At 40.5% G+C, this 12194-nt stretch overlaps 3 protein-coding genes across 8 annotated transcripts in view; 2 read left to right on the top strand and 1 right to left on the bottom strand.

Annotated features, from left to right (window-relative positions):
* The window catches only part of RAPGEF2 (Rap guanine nucleotide exchange factor 2), a 487682-nt gene that overhangs the window by 27464 nt on the left and 448024 nt on the right, over positions 1 to 12194 (top strand). The window lies entirely within an intron of this gene.
* Positions 1 to 12194, top strand: part of FNIP2 (folliculin interacting protein 2) — a 138145-nt gene that overhangs the window by 122183 nt on the left and 3768 nt on the right. For all 5 annotated transcript variants that reach the window (XM_050790940.1, XM_050790938.1, XM_050790939.1 and 2 more), the window contains one exon: positions 3773 to 3888. In XM_050790940.1, the coding sequence (XP_050646897.1) occupies positions 3773 to 3888 (116 nt within the window). The remainder of the gene's footprint in view (positions 1 to 3772; positions 3889 to 12194) is intronic.
* The window catches only part of C5H4orf45 (chromosome 5 C4orf45 homolog), a 132464-nt gene continuing 121245 nt past the window's right edge, over positions 976 to 12194 (bottom strand). For both annotated transcript variants that reach the window (XM_050790942.1, XM_050790943.1), the window contains one exon: positions 976 to 1716. In XM_050790942.1, the coding sequence (XP_050646899.1) occupies positions 1702 to 1716 (15 nt within the window). In that variant the 3' untranslated portion in view covers positions 976 to 1701. The remainder of the gene's footprint in view (positions 1717 to 12194) is intronic.

Genomic DNA, 12194 nt, shown 5'->3' with positions numbered 1-12194 from the left:
TTAAGGATAAAATAGAATATCGTTTGTGTAAACATTTCCAACTTTGAAGTACTAAAACACATGTAAGATTATATCAATTGTTGCTTTTTTTTTTTTTAAGACAAGGTCTCACTCTATCATCCAGGCTTGAGTAGTGCAGTGGCGTGATCTCTGCTCACTGCAACCTGCGCCTCCTGTGCTCAAGTGATCCTCCCACCTCAGCCTCCTGAGTAGTTGGGACTAGAGGCATGTGCCACCACGCCAGCTAATTTTTGTTATTTTTTGTAGAGATGGGTTTCGCCATGTTGCTCAGGCTGGTCTCGAATTCCTGGGCTCAAGCAATCCACCTGCCTCTGCCTTCCAAAGTGCTGGGATTATAGGTGTGAGCCACCTCGCCCGGCCTAATTGTTTCTTTCCAAATAGGATTTTAAAATCACTTGTGTAACAATACTTTAAACACAAACAACAAACAGCCTATACACTCTTAGAAAAGTATCAGTAGCTCTCCGCTAGCCACTGGAATTAACATGCACAACAAAATCTTCTCAGTATCTGCCTATGTGCAGAGAAATTGAAAGAAAATACATTTAGAGAGGGAGGGGGAACGGTTTCAAAAGAAGAAAAGCTTTTCCAGTGATGATGAACACTTAAAAAGAGAGAGAGAGAAGCTTAAGGGCATATGGCATATAGCTGGGTAGAGCCCGGATGGGCTGACCTCAGAGACAGGTGTGTGAGGACAGAGTCTGCTTTCTCTGCTGTTCCCTACTGTCTGCACAGCGCTGTACTCTGCAGCACAGCCCCTAAACCAAAACATCTGTTGTCTGCCTCCTGGCCTCCAAAACTGATGCAAACCTGTTTACCCAACAAAGCAGGACATTTTTAAATATTAATTACCTACACTAATTGCTAATGCAATGGTCATTGTCCTGAGTTTTTATGACCAAATCTATACTTGTACCCATTCCTCAAAAAGAGTCAAGACTTTTATGGCTTTGAAGAAGGTGCTCTGAAATACCATCCGGTTGTTATCAAAGTCGTGACAGTGTGGCAAAGCAGGAAGACCACTGAGCGTAGCTGGGTTATGGTCTAGGCTTTGCCGTTGGTTAGTTGTGTAACAATGGACAATTCTGAGTCTCTCCGAACGTCAGCTTTCTTATTTGTAAAAGGAAGATAGTACCTGTTCAACAAGGGTACTGTGAGAATCTTCTGAAAATTAGGGATGTAACTGCGTTTTACTGCCAAAGCACCATGCCAATATTACAAGATGCTTTAAAAGCCATATATGTTAGTTTTAGAGTCCAATAGCCTGGGGTCAAATCCAAGTTCTGCTACTTCATAACCATGTAACCTTTCAAAGCCTTAATTTCCTTATCTGCAAAGCTGGGGAAATAATAGAAGCTATCTCATATGGTTATGAAATTATATTAGAGAATGAATGTAAAGCACTTGGAATAGTGTTAGATGTTATAAGCACTCAGTAAACAGTTACTATTAGTATGATAGTCAATAACAATTAGTTTCATGAAACAATGGTTGCAAAGACTGACAACAACTTTTTTCCAAACTCTTTATTTGGGCTTTAAGCTGAAGCGTACTCTTGCAAGACATCTGTCCTGGGGCAATATGAGAAGCACTTACGGATTATTATGATCTTATTTTTTGTTCTACAGTAGTAGGCAGTTTCTCCTTCTAAAAGCAGGTTGAGTTATGCTGATTTAGAGGCTAATGTTTCCTTTTCTGTAAGAGAAGGAATGTATATTAGACTTCATAGTTTACTTCATAAGTATTTGCCAAACTTTTATATTTCATTCTATAATACATACGTCTTGTCATAGTTGATATCTTGGTTATCAAAGCAATAAATCGTTATAGTTAATTCTTTTTACTTCATTTGGACAGAAGTATGTTCAAGCACTTACTAGTATGAATGACTTATTTAACCTGACAAAACCAAGATCAAAGAAAATTTTATGTGCAGTTTAAAATTCTCCTTTAAAAAATCACTTGAATGAAACCTGTGATGAAACGGCTTTTAGAACCTTCAATATAAAAAGAGAAAGTAGCTATTTGAAATTTCAGAAGTTAAAAACTGGAGAAATCCATGTCAGGAATAAAATCCCAGAAAGAGGATTTAAAAAAAAAAAAAAAAAAAAAAAAAAAAAAAGCCCCCAGCATGGTTCAATTGAATAATCAAGTCTTTTAAAAAATGGTTGGTTTTTGTTTTTTTTTTTTTGAGACAGAATCTCATTTTGTTACCTGAGTTATAATGCAGTAGTATGATCTTGGCTCACTGCAGCCTTGACCTCCTGGGCTTAAGCAATCCTCCCACCTCAGCCTCCCGAGTAACTAGAACTACAGGTGTGTGCCACTATGCCCAGGTAATTTTTTAATTTTTGTAGAGACAGGGGCTCCATATGTTGCCTAGGCTGGTCTTGAACTCCTGGGCTCAAGTGATCCTCCTTCCTCAGCCTCCCAAAGTGCTGGGATTACATGCGTGAGCCACTGTGCCTGGCTAAAAGTTGTCTAAATGCTTTGATTTCACATCTAGTATATATTTCATATAGACCACAGTTTTTATTTCCACATTGCATCATACAGTTTTCATATAGACTGTGAACACTGTAATTACTTTTTCCAAACAGAAAGGATTCAATGTAATATGAATATTGTTTTTAATATTTTGTGACTCTTATTAAAAATTTTCTGTTTCACTCCATAAGGAACTTAAAGCTAATAAGAGATCCTTTTACCACTTTGTTTACTTGGAGGAGCATTTCCATGAGAATTGGTGAAATCCTCCTTGCTTTATTACTCTTAGTCACTTAGCAGTTGTTTCACCCACCTGACAGAATGCATTTAAGATTTTAAACCAACGAAAAACTGAAAAGATTGCATCTCTGATAGATATTTTTTCCATGTCACTGATCAGTCCAGATGGTCAAGATCAACATTTTCAAATGCATCTGTTAATCTTTTTACCTTGAAAATAACAGGCCTAATGGTCTAGAAGAAAATTATGTATGATGGAATTACCCTTGCCAAAGCCATCAGGTGTCTTACTGAAGATGCTCGGGTAGCTCTGCCTGCCAAATGCAAAAGCATTTGCCTCTGGTGAAAGACACAGATGGTTGCTGTTCTCTATAAAATGAAGCTGAACACAATTCCAAGGGTAAAGATGTCCTGAAAATAATTGCCTTTTCTTTATTGTTATTAAAGACCTAGTTAAAATATTCTTGAAAGCAAAAGAAAAAAAAAGTTGTGGGGGAGGTTCAGAATGACCTGTTCCAGTTGGTCTCCTCTGGAAACGTACTGGACCAGAGTAATCTGAGATACTGGGGGAAAAAACAACAAAAACCATACTGTTTACTAAATTATTCACAACAAAAATGCAAATTGCTATGTGGTTACGTGTAAATTCACATTCTCAAGATTGTTTAGCTATAAAGATTATATCAAGGAGTTCTTAATGTGGAAAAGGATTATTATAAAGTTTTTAAAGGCAAGAAACATACTTTTGGAATGATTTCAACTCTGAAAAAATACTTGTTTAGAAAGACTAGAATAATACATATGTAAATCTTAATAGTTAGCAAAAGTAAACTTTGTTTTACAAGAACCTATTCTCATACCTGGTAGTGGTAGGGTTTGAGATGGCTTGTGATTTTTTAACTGTATTTGAAACAGATGAGATTAAAGCTGTGTAGTTAGAAATGAATTAAGAAAATTCTGACTTTTAAAATATTGGCAGAGATTTGACTTCTAGCCCTCATTGTGAATGTTCTTGGCTTTGCAGTGCATCATGCATCTTGAAGATAGACTACAGGAGATGTACCTTAAAAGCAAAATGCTGTCTGAATATCTCCGGGGACACACACGAGTCCATGTGAAAGAATTAGGTGTCGTACTGGGGTGAGTTCTGGGAAGTGCCACCACTTCTCCCTTTGATGGGTATCCCTAGCATTGTACCCACTGACATGTTTAGCCTGTGCCACCCTAAACCTGAGGCCCTGGTAACCCATCAAAGTATGTGGAGTCCATCAGATACGTGCCTCTGCAGCTCCCCAATGAACAACAGCATGTGCCTTTATCTGATACTGGGTTTCACACCCACAGAGAATCGCAGGACTTTAGGCTGGTCATGCTTTGTTACGCCTCTCCGTTAATCCCACACTGCCCGTTTCTAGTAACTGAGTAAGATGCTGAAGTCACAAGCTGTGGGACATGCCGCAGCAGCTTGTGTTTACATTTCACTTCCTGGAGGAGGAGTAGGTGGGCACATTCCACCTCGTGGCAGGAAAGGCCCTTCTAGGCTGGAGGAGCCTGCCTGCGTGTCTGTGGGGGGACAGTGCTTTCCTTCCCTTATTATAAGCCCACCAAAGAGGAGACTTGTATGTTACTAAAAATGCCTATCATCCTCCAGAGGGTATTTGCCATGATTTCTCTAGGGGAAGTAATTCTGACTTTTGTTTTACTGTCTGCTTGATATTTCAAAAGAGAACAGAAAGACATTGTACATTTGGGGAATTGCCCCCCTTATCCATGATGATGATTCCTCTTACTTGGGAGAAGAAAATATTGTTTATAATGTCGACGTTTAAATTCTCAAAGCCTCCTAAGAGACTGGGGCCTTCATATTTTCTTTAGATTTCTCATATTTCACACCCAGAATGTGACGCCTGTGTTGTTTGGCTCTTGGCATTTCCTGTCATAGATTATTCTTACATACTTTATTTACAAAGTATTTCCCCCTTATGAGGTGTTTGCTTTTGCAGTTAACTTGCAACATGTCCCTTTGTCATTTATTTTTTTGTATTTGTTTATATCTCTCTACCAGCCTCATACTTCAATCCTGCCTTATTAGATTTATTTATATATATATATATATATATATATATACTTTTAAGTTCTGGGAAACGTGCAGAACGTGCAGGTTTGTTACATAGGTATACACATGCCATGCACGTTTACTGTACCCATCAACCCGTCATCTACATTAGGTACTTCTCCTAATGCTGTCCCACCCCCAGCCCCCAACCCCCCAATAGGCCCCAGTATGTGATATTCCCCTCCCTGTGTCCTTCTGTTCTCATTGTTCAACTCCCACTTATGGGGGAGGACACGCAGTGTTTGGTTTTCTGTTCTTGTGTTAATTTGCTGAGAATGATGGTTTCCAGCTTCATCCATGTCCCTGCCAAGGACATGAACTCATCCTCTTTGTGGTTGCATAGTATTCCATGGTATATATGTGCCACATTTGCTTTATCCAGTCTATCATTGATAGGCATTTGGGTTGGTTCCAAGTCTTTGCTGTTGTGAATACTGCCACAATAAATATACGTGTGCATGTGTCCTTATAGTAGAATGATTTATAATCCTTTGGGTATATACCCAGTAATGGGATTGCTGGGTCAAATGGTATTTCTAGTTCTAGATCCTTGAGGAATCACCACTGTTTTCCACAGTAATTGAACTAATTTAGACTCCCATCAACAGTGTAAAAGTGTTCCTATTTCTCCACATCCTCTCCAGCATCTGTTGTTTCCTGACTTTTTAATGATTGCCATTCGAACTGGCCTGAGATAGTATCTCATTGTGGTTTTGATTTGCATTTCTCTGATGATCAGTGATAAGCTTTTTTTCATATGTTTGTTGGCCACATAAATGTCTTCTTTTGAGAAGTGTCTGTTCATATCCTTCGCCCACTTTTTGATGGGGTTGTTTTTTTCTTGTAAATTTAATTTCCTTGTAGCATCTTCACATTACCCCTTGTCAGATGGATGGATTGCAAAAATGTTCTCCCATTCTATAGGTTGCCTGTTCACTCTGATGATAGTTTCTTTTGCTGTGCAGAAACTCTTTAGTTTAATAAGATCCCGTTTGTCAATTTTGGCTTTTGTTGCCATTGCTTTTGGTGTTTTAGTCATGAAGTCTTTGCCCATGTCTATGTCCTGAATGGTATTGCCGAGGTTTTCTTGTAGGGTTTTTATGGTTTTAGGTTTTATGTTTACGTCTTTAATCCATCTTGAGTTAATTTTTGTATAAGGTATAAGGAAGGGGTCCACTTTCAGTTTTCTGCATATGGCTAGCCAGTTTTCCCAACATCGTGTATTAAATTTCCCCATTTCCTGTTTTTGTCAAGTTTGTCAAAGATCAAATGGTTGTAGATGTGTGGTGTTATTTCTGAGGCCTCTGTACTGTTCCATTGGTCTATACATCTGTTTTGGTACCAGTACCATGCTGTTTTGGTTACCATAGTCTTGTTTTATAGTTTGAAGGCAGGTAGCATGATGCCTCCAGCTTTGTTCTTTTTGCTTAGGATTGTCTTGGCTGTGCAGGCTCTTTTTTGGTTCCATATGAAATTTAAAGTAGTTTTTTCCAATTCTATGAAGAATGTCCATGGGAGCTTGATGGGGATAGCATTGGATCTATAAATTACTTTGGGCAGTATGGCCATTTTCACAATATTGATTCTTCCTATCCATGAGCATGGAATGTTTGTTTATTTGTGTCCTCTCTTATTTCCTTGAGCAGTGGTTTGCAGTTCTCCTTGAAGGGGTCCTTCACATCTCTTGTAAGTTATATTACTAGGTATTTTATTCTCTTTGTAGCAGTTGTGAATGGGAGTTTACTCATGATTTGGCTGTTTGTCTGTTATTGGTGTATAGGAACGCTTGTGATTTTTGCACATTGATTTGGTATCGTGAGACTTTGCTGAAGTTGCTTATCAGCTTAAGGAGATTTTGGGCTGAGATGATGGGGTTTTCCAAATATACAATCATGTCATCTGCAAAAAGACAATTTGACTTCCTCTCTTCCTATTTGAATACGCTTTGTTTTTTTCTCTTGCCTGATTGTCCTGGCCAGAACTTCCAATACTATGTTGAATAGGAGTGGTGAGAGAGGGCATCCTTGTCTTGTGCTGGTTTTCAAAGGGAATTCTTCCAGTTTTTGCCCATTCAGTATGATGTTGGCTGTGGGTTTGTCATAAATAGCTCTTATTATTTTGGTACACGTTCCATCAATACCTAGTTTATTGAGAGTTTATAGCATGAAGGGGTGTTGAATTTTGTCAAGGCTTTTTCTGCATCTATTGAAATAATCATCTGGTTTTTGTCATTGGTTCTGTTTATGTGATGGATTACATTTATTGATTTGTGTATGCTGAACCAGCCTTGCATCCCAGGGATGAAGCCAACTGGATTGTGGTGGATAAGCTTTTTGATGTGCTGCTGGATTCGGTTTGCCAGTACTTTATTGAGGATTTTTGCATCGATGTTCATCAGGGATATTGGCCTGAAATTTTATTTTTTTGTTGTGTCTCTGCCAGGTTTTGGTATCAGGATAATGCTGGCCTCATAAAATGAGTTAGGCAGGAGTCCCTCTTTTTGTATTGTTTGGAATAGTTTCAGAAGGAGTGGTACTAGCTCCTCTTTGTACCTCTGGTAGAATTTGGCTGTGAATCCATCTGGTCCTGGACATTTTTTGGTTGGTAGGCTATTAATTACTGCCTCAATTTCAGAACTTTTTATTGGCCTATTCAGGGATTTGACTCCTTCCTAGTTTAGACTTGGGAGGGTGTATGTGCCCAGGAAATTATCCATTTCTTCTAGATTTTCTAGTTTATTTGCATAGAGGTATTTACAGTATTCTCTGATGGTAGTTTGTACTTCTGTGGGATCAGTGGTAATCTCCCCTTTATCATTTTTTGTTGCATCTATTTGAATATTCTCTCCTTTCTTCTTTATTAGTCTGGTTAGCGGTCTATTTTGTTGATCTTTTCAAAAAACCAGCTCCTGGATTCATTGATTTTTTTTGAAGGGTTTTTTTGTGTCTCCTTCAGTTCTGCTCTTAGTTATTTCTTGTCTTCTGCTAGCTTTTTAATTTGTTTGCTCTTGCTTCTCTAGTTCTTTTAAATGTGATGTTAGGGTGTCAATGTTAGATCTTTCCTGCTTTCTCTTGTGAGCATTTAGTGCTATAAATTTCCCTCTAAACACTGCTTTAAATGTTTCCCAGAGATTCTGGTCATTGTTCTCATTGGATTCAAAGAACTTATTTATTTCTGCCTTCATTTCTTTATTTACCCAGTAGTTATTCAAGAGAATGTTGTTCAGTTTCCATGTAGTTGTGTGGTTTTGGGTGAGTTTCTTAATCCCGAGTTCTAATTTGATTGCACTGTGGTCTGAGACTGTTATTATTTCCTTTCTTTTACATTTGCTGAGAAGTGCTTTACTTCCAATTATGTGGCCAGTTTTAGAATAAGTGTGATGAGGTGCTGAGAAGAATGTATATTCTGTTGATTTGGGGTGAAGAGTTCTGTAGATGTCTGTTACATCCACTTGGTCCAGAACTGAGTTCAAGTCCTGAATATCCCTGTTAATTTTCTGTCTCGTTTATCTAATATTGACAATGGGGTGTTAAAGTCTACCACTATTATTGTGTGGGAGCCTAAGTCTCTTTGTAGCTCTCTAAGAACTTGCTTTATGAATCTGGGTGCTCCTGTATTGGGTGCATGTATATTTAGGATAGTTAGCTCTTCTTGTTGCATTAATCCCTTTACCATTACATAATGCCCTTGTCTCTCTGATCTCTGTTGGTTTAAAGTCTGTTTTATCAGGACTAGGATTACAACCCCTGCTTTTTTTTGCTTTCCATTTGCTTGGTAGATATTCCTCCATCCGTTTATTTTAAGCCTATGTGTGTCTTTACACATGAGATGGGTCTCCTGAATACAGCACCGTGATGGGTCTTGACTCTTTATCCAATTTGCCAGTCTGTGTCTTTTATTTAGGGCATTTAGCCCATATTACATTTAAGGTTAATATTGTTATATGTGAATGTAATCCTGTCATTGTGATGCTAGCTGGGTTTTTTTGCCCATTAATTGATGCAGTTTCTTCATAGTGTTGATGGTCTTTACAATTTGGTATGTTTTTGCAGTGGCTGGTACCAATTTTTCCTTTCTATGTTTAGTGCTTCCTTCGGGAGCTCTTGTACAGTAGGCCTGGTGGTGTCAAAATCTCTCAGTATTTGCTTATCTGTAAAGGATTTTATTTCTCCCTTTGCTTATGAAGCTTAGTTTGGCTGGATATGAAATTCTGGGTTGAAAATTCTTTTTTTTTTTTGGAGACGGAGTCTCGCTCTGTCGCCCAGGCTGGAGTGCAGTGGCGCAATCTCAGCTCACTGCAACCTCTGCCCCTCCAGGTTTAAGCAGTTCTCTGCCTCAGCCTCCAGAGTAGCTGAGATTACAGGCACATGCCACGAAAATTATTTTAAGAACGTTGAATATTGACCCCCACTCTCTTCTGGCTTGTAGGGTTTCTGCAGAGACATCTGCTGTTAGTCTGATGGGCTTCCCTTTGTGGGTAACCTGACCTTTCTCTCTGGCTGCCTTAATATTTGTTTCTTCATTTCAGCCTTGGTGAATCTGACCATTATGTGTCTTGGGGTGCTCTTCTCGAGGAGTATCTTTGTAGTGTTCTCTGTATTTCCTGCATTTGAATGTTGGCCTGCCTTGCTAGGTTGGGGACGTTCTCCTGGATAATAACCTGAAGTGTGTTTTCCAACTTGTTTCCATTCTCCCTGTCACTTTCAGGTACACCAATCAATCAAACGTAGATTTGGTCTTTTCACATAGTCTCATATTTCTTGGAGGCTTTGTTCATTCCTTTTCATTTTTTTTGTAATCTTGTCTTCACACTTTGTTTCATTAAGTTGATCTTCAATCTCTGATATCCTTTCTTCCACTTGATCGATCCAGCTATTGATACTTGTGTATGCTTTACGAAGTTCTCGTGCTGTGTTTTTCAGCTCCATCAGGTCATTTATGTTCTTCTCTAAGCTAGTTATTCTAGTTAGTAATTCATCTAACCTTTTTTCAAGGTTCTTAGCTTCCTTGCATTGGGTTAGAACATGTTCCTTTAGCTCGGAGGAGTTTGTTATTGCCCACCTTCTGAAGCCTACTTCTGTCAATTCGTCAAACTCGGTTCTCCATCCAGTTTTGTTCCCGTGCTGACAAGGAGTTGTGATCCTTTGGAGAAGAGAGGCATTCTGGTTTTCGGAATTTTCAGCCTTTTTGCACTGGTTTCTCCCCATCTTTATCTACCTTTGGTCTTTAATGTTGGTGACCTTCGGATGGGGTCTCTGAGTGAACGTCCTTTTTGTTGATGTTGATGTGGCTGCTTTCTGTTAGTTTTCCTTCTAACAGGCCTCTCTGCTGCAGGTCTGCTGTGGTTGGTTGGAGGTCTGCTCCAAACCCTGTTTGCCTGGGTATCACCAGCAGAGGCTGTAGAACAGCAAAGATTGCTGCCTGCTCCTTCCTCTGGAAGCTTTGTCCCAGAGGTGCACCCACCAGATTCCAGCCAGAGCTCTCCCGTATGAGATTCTGTCGGCCCCTACTGGGAGGTGTCTCCCAGTCAGGATACACAGGGGTCAGGGACCCACTTGAGGAGGCAGTCTGACCCTTAGCAGAGCTCAAACCTATGTGGGGGATCCGCTGCTGTCTTCAGAGCCATCAGGCAGGGACGTTTAAGTCTGCTGAAGCTGTGCCCACAGCTTCCCCTTCCCCCAGGTGCTCTGTCCCAGGGAGATGGGGGTTTTATCTATAAACACTTAACTGGGGCTGCTGCCTTTTTTTCAAAGATGCCCTGCCCAGAGAGGAGGAATCTAGAGAGACAGTCTGGCCCCAGTGGCCTTGCTGAGCTGCTGTGGGCTCCGCCCAGTTCAAACTTCCAGGTGGCTTTGTTTACACTGTGAGGGTAAAACCGCTTACTCAAGCCTCAGCAATGGCAGACGCCCCTCCCCCCTCCAACCTCAAACGTCCCTCAGACTGCTGTGCTGGCAGTGAGAATTTCAAGCCAGTGGACCTTCGCTTGCTGGGCCCTGTGGGGGTGTGACCAGCTGAGCCAGACCACTTGGCTCCCTGGCTTCAGCCCCCTTTCCAGGGGAGTGAATGGTCTGTCTCGCTGGTGTTCCAGGTGCCACTGGGGTATGGAAAAAAAAACTCTTGCAGCTAGCTCGGTGTCTGCCCAAATAGCTGCCCAGTTTTGTGCTTGAAACCCAGGGCCCTGGTGGTGTACACACCCGAGGGATTCTCCTGGTCTGTGGGTTGTGAAAGGCCATAGGAAGAGTGCAGTATCTGGGCCGGAGTGCAGATACTGAGTTCCTCACAGCTTCCCTTGGGTAGGGGAGACAATTCCCTGACCCCTTGCACTTCCCGGGTGAGGCAACACCCCACCCTGCTTCTGCTTGCCCTCCGTGGCCTGCACCCACTGTCCCACCAGTCCCAGGGAGATGAACTGGGTACCTCAGTTGGAAATGCAGAAATCACCTGCCTTCTGCATTGATCTCACTGGGAGCTGCAGACCAGAGCTGTCCCTACTCGGCCATCTTGCCTTATTAGAAATTTTCCATTGCCAGATGTGTACCTTACATTTCAAGGTCTTTACCTTGTCCTTGACCCTTACAGATGTGCATCAACACCTGTAATCATAAGCTTTTATTTCCCTTTGCACTCATCTCCAGTTCCTCTTCGTGAATTATTAGCGGACCCATGTTCATCCTTCCTTTATCCCCTTTCTCCCATAGTCAGGGCCAGTAGCACTAAAAGTACTAGAGAACTTCTGTGCACTCTGAAACCAGATCTGTACGTAGCATTACTGGAGAAGGACTAGAAAATTCCATGAGGTAATGCCAGATACTGTTTTATTTTTATTTTGAGGAATTCAAGGGTAAGAATTAGGACATACTCCACAGACTGAAACAGTTCAATTATTTTTCATGACACCTGGCATCATTTTTAAACAGTGCCCATACTGTATCCACCTCTGCTATAAGAGAGGCAGCCAAAGCTGTGTCCATTTGAAACCATGATGTCTCTTAACCCAGTATCTTTTAGTGTCACTTTGCTCTCAGAATCTTGTGGCTTCAATGCTCAGTGAGGATCCCAGTTGTATAACCTTTGTACAAATTCCCAACGTTTTTAAAGAAATTGCTACCATCACCATTTTTCTAAGACCAATTTGAACTTAGGTGAAATCAGTATGCATTTAGGAGTGTTGACTGGAAGAATGAGTTTATAAGGAGAAAACTTTAAAGTATGATACAATGAAGTTATATAGGGAATACAGGAAAGTTAGAAAGTCTGGTGACCCCTGCCAAGGGAAAAAGAGCTTTATGTCCACACACAGGCACAACACACTTCCTGTATTTCTCTCCCT

The sequence above is a fragment of the Macaca thibetana genome, chromosome 5, assembly GCF_024542745.1.
Source record: "Macaca thibetana thibetana isolate TM-01 chromosome 5, ASM2454274v1, whole genome shotgun sequence".
NCBI lineage: Eukaryota > Metazoa > Chordata > Mammalia > Primates > Cercopithecidae > Macaca > Macaca thibetana.
This window is presented reverse-complemented; position numbering and strand designations above follow the sequence as displayed.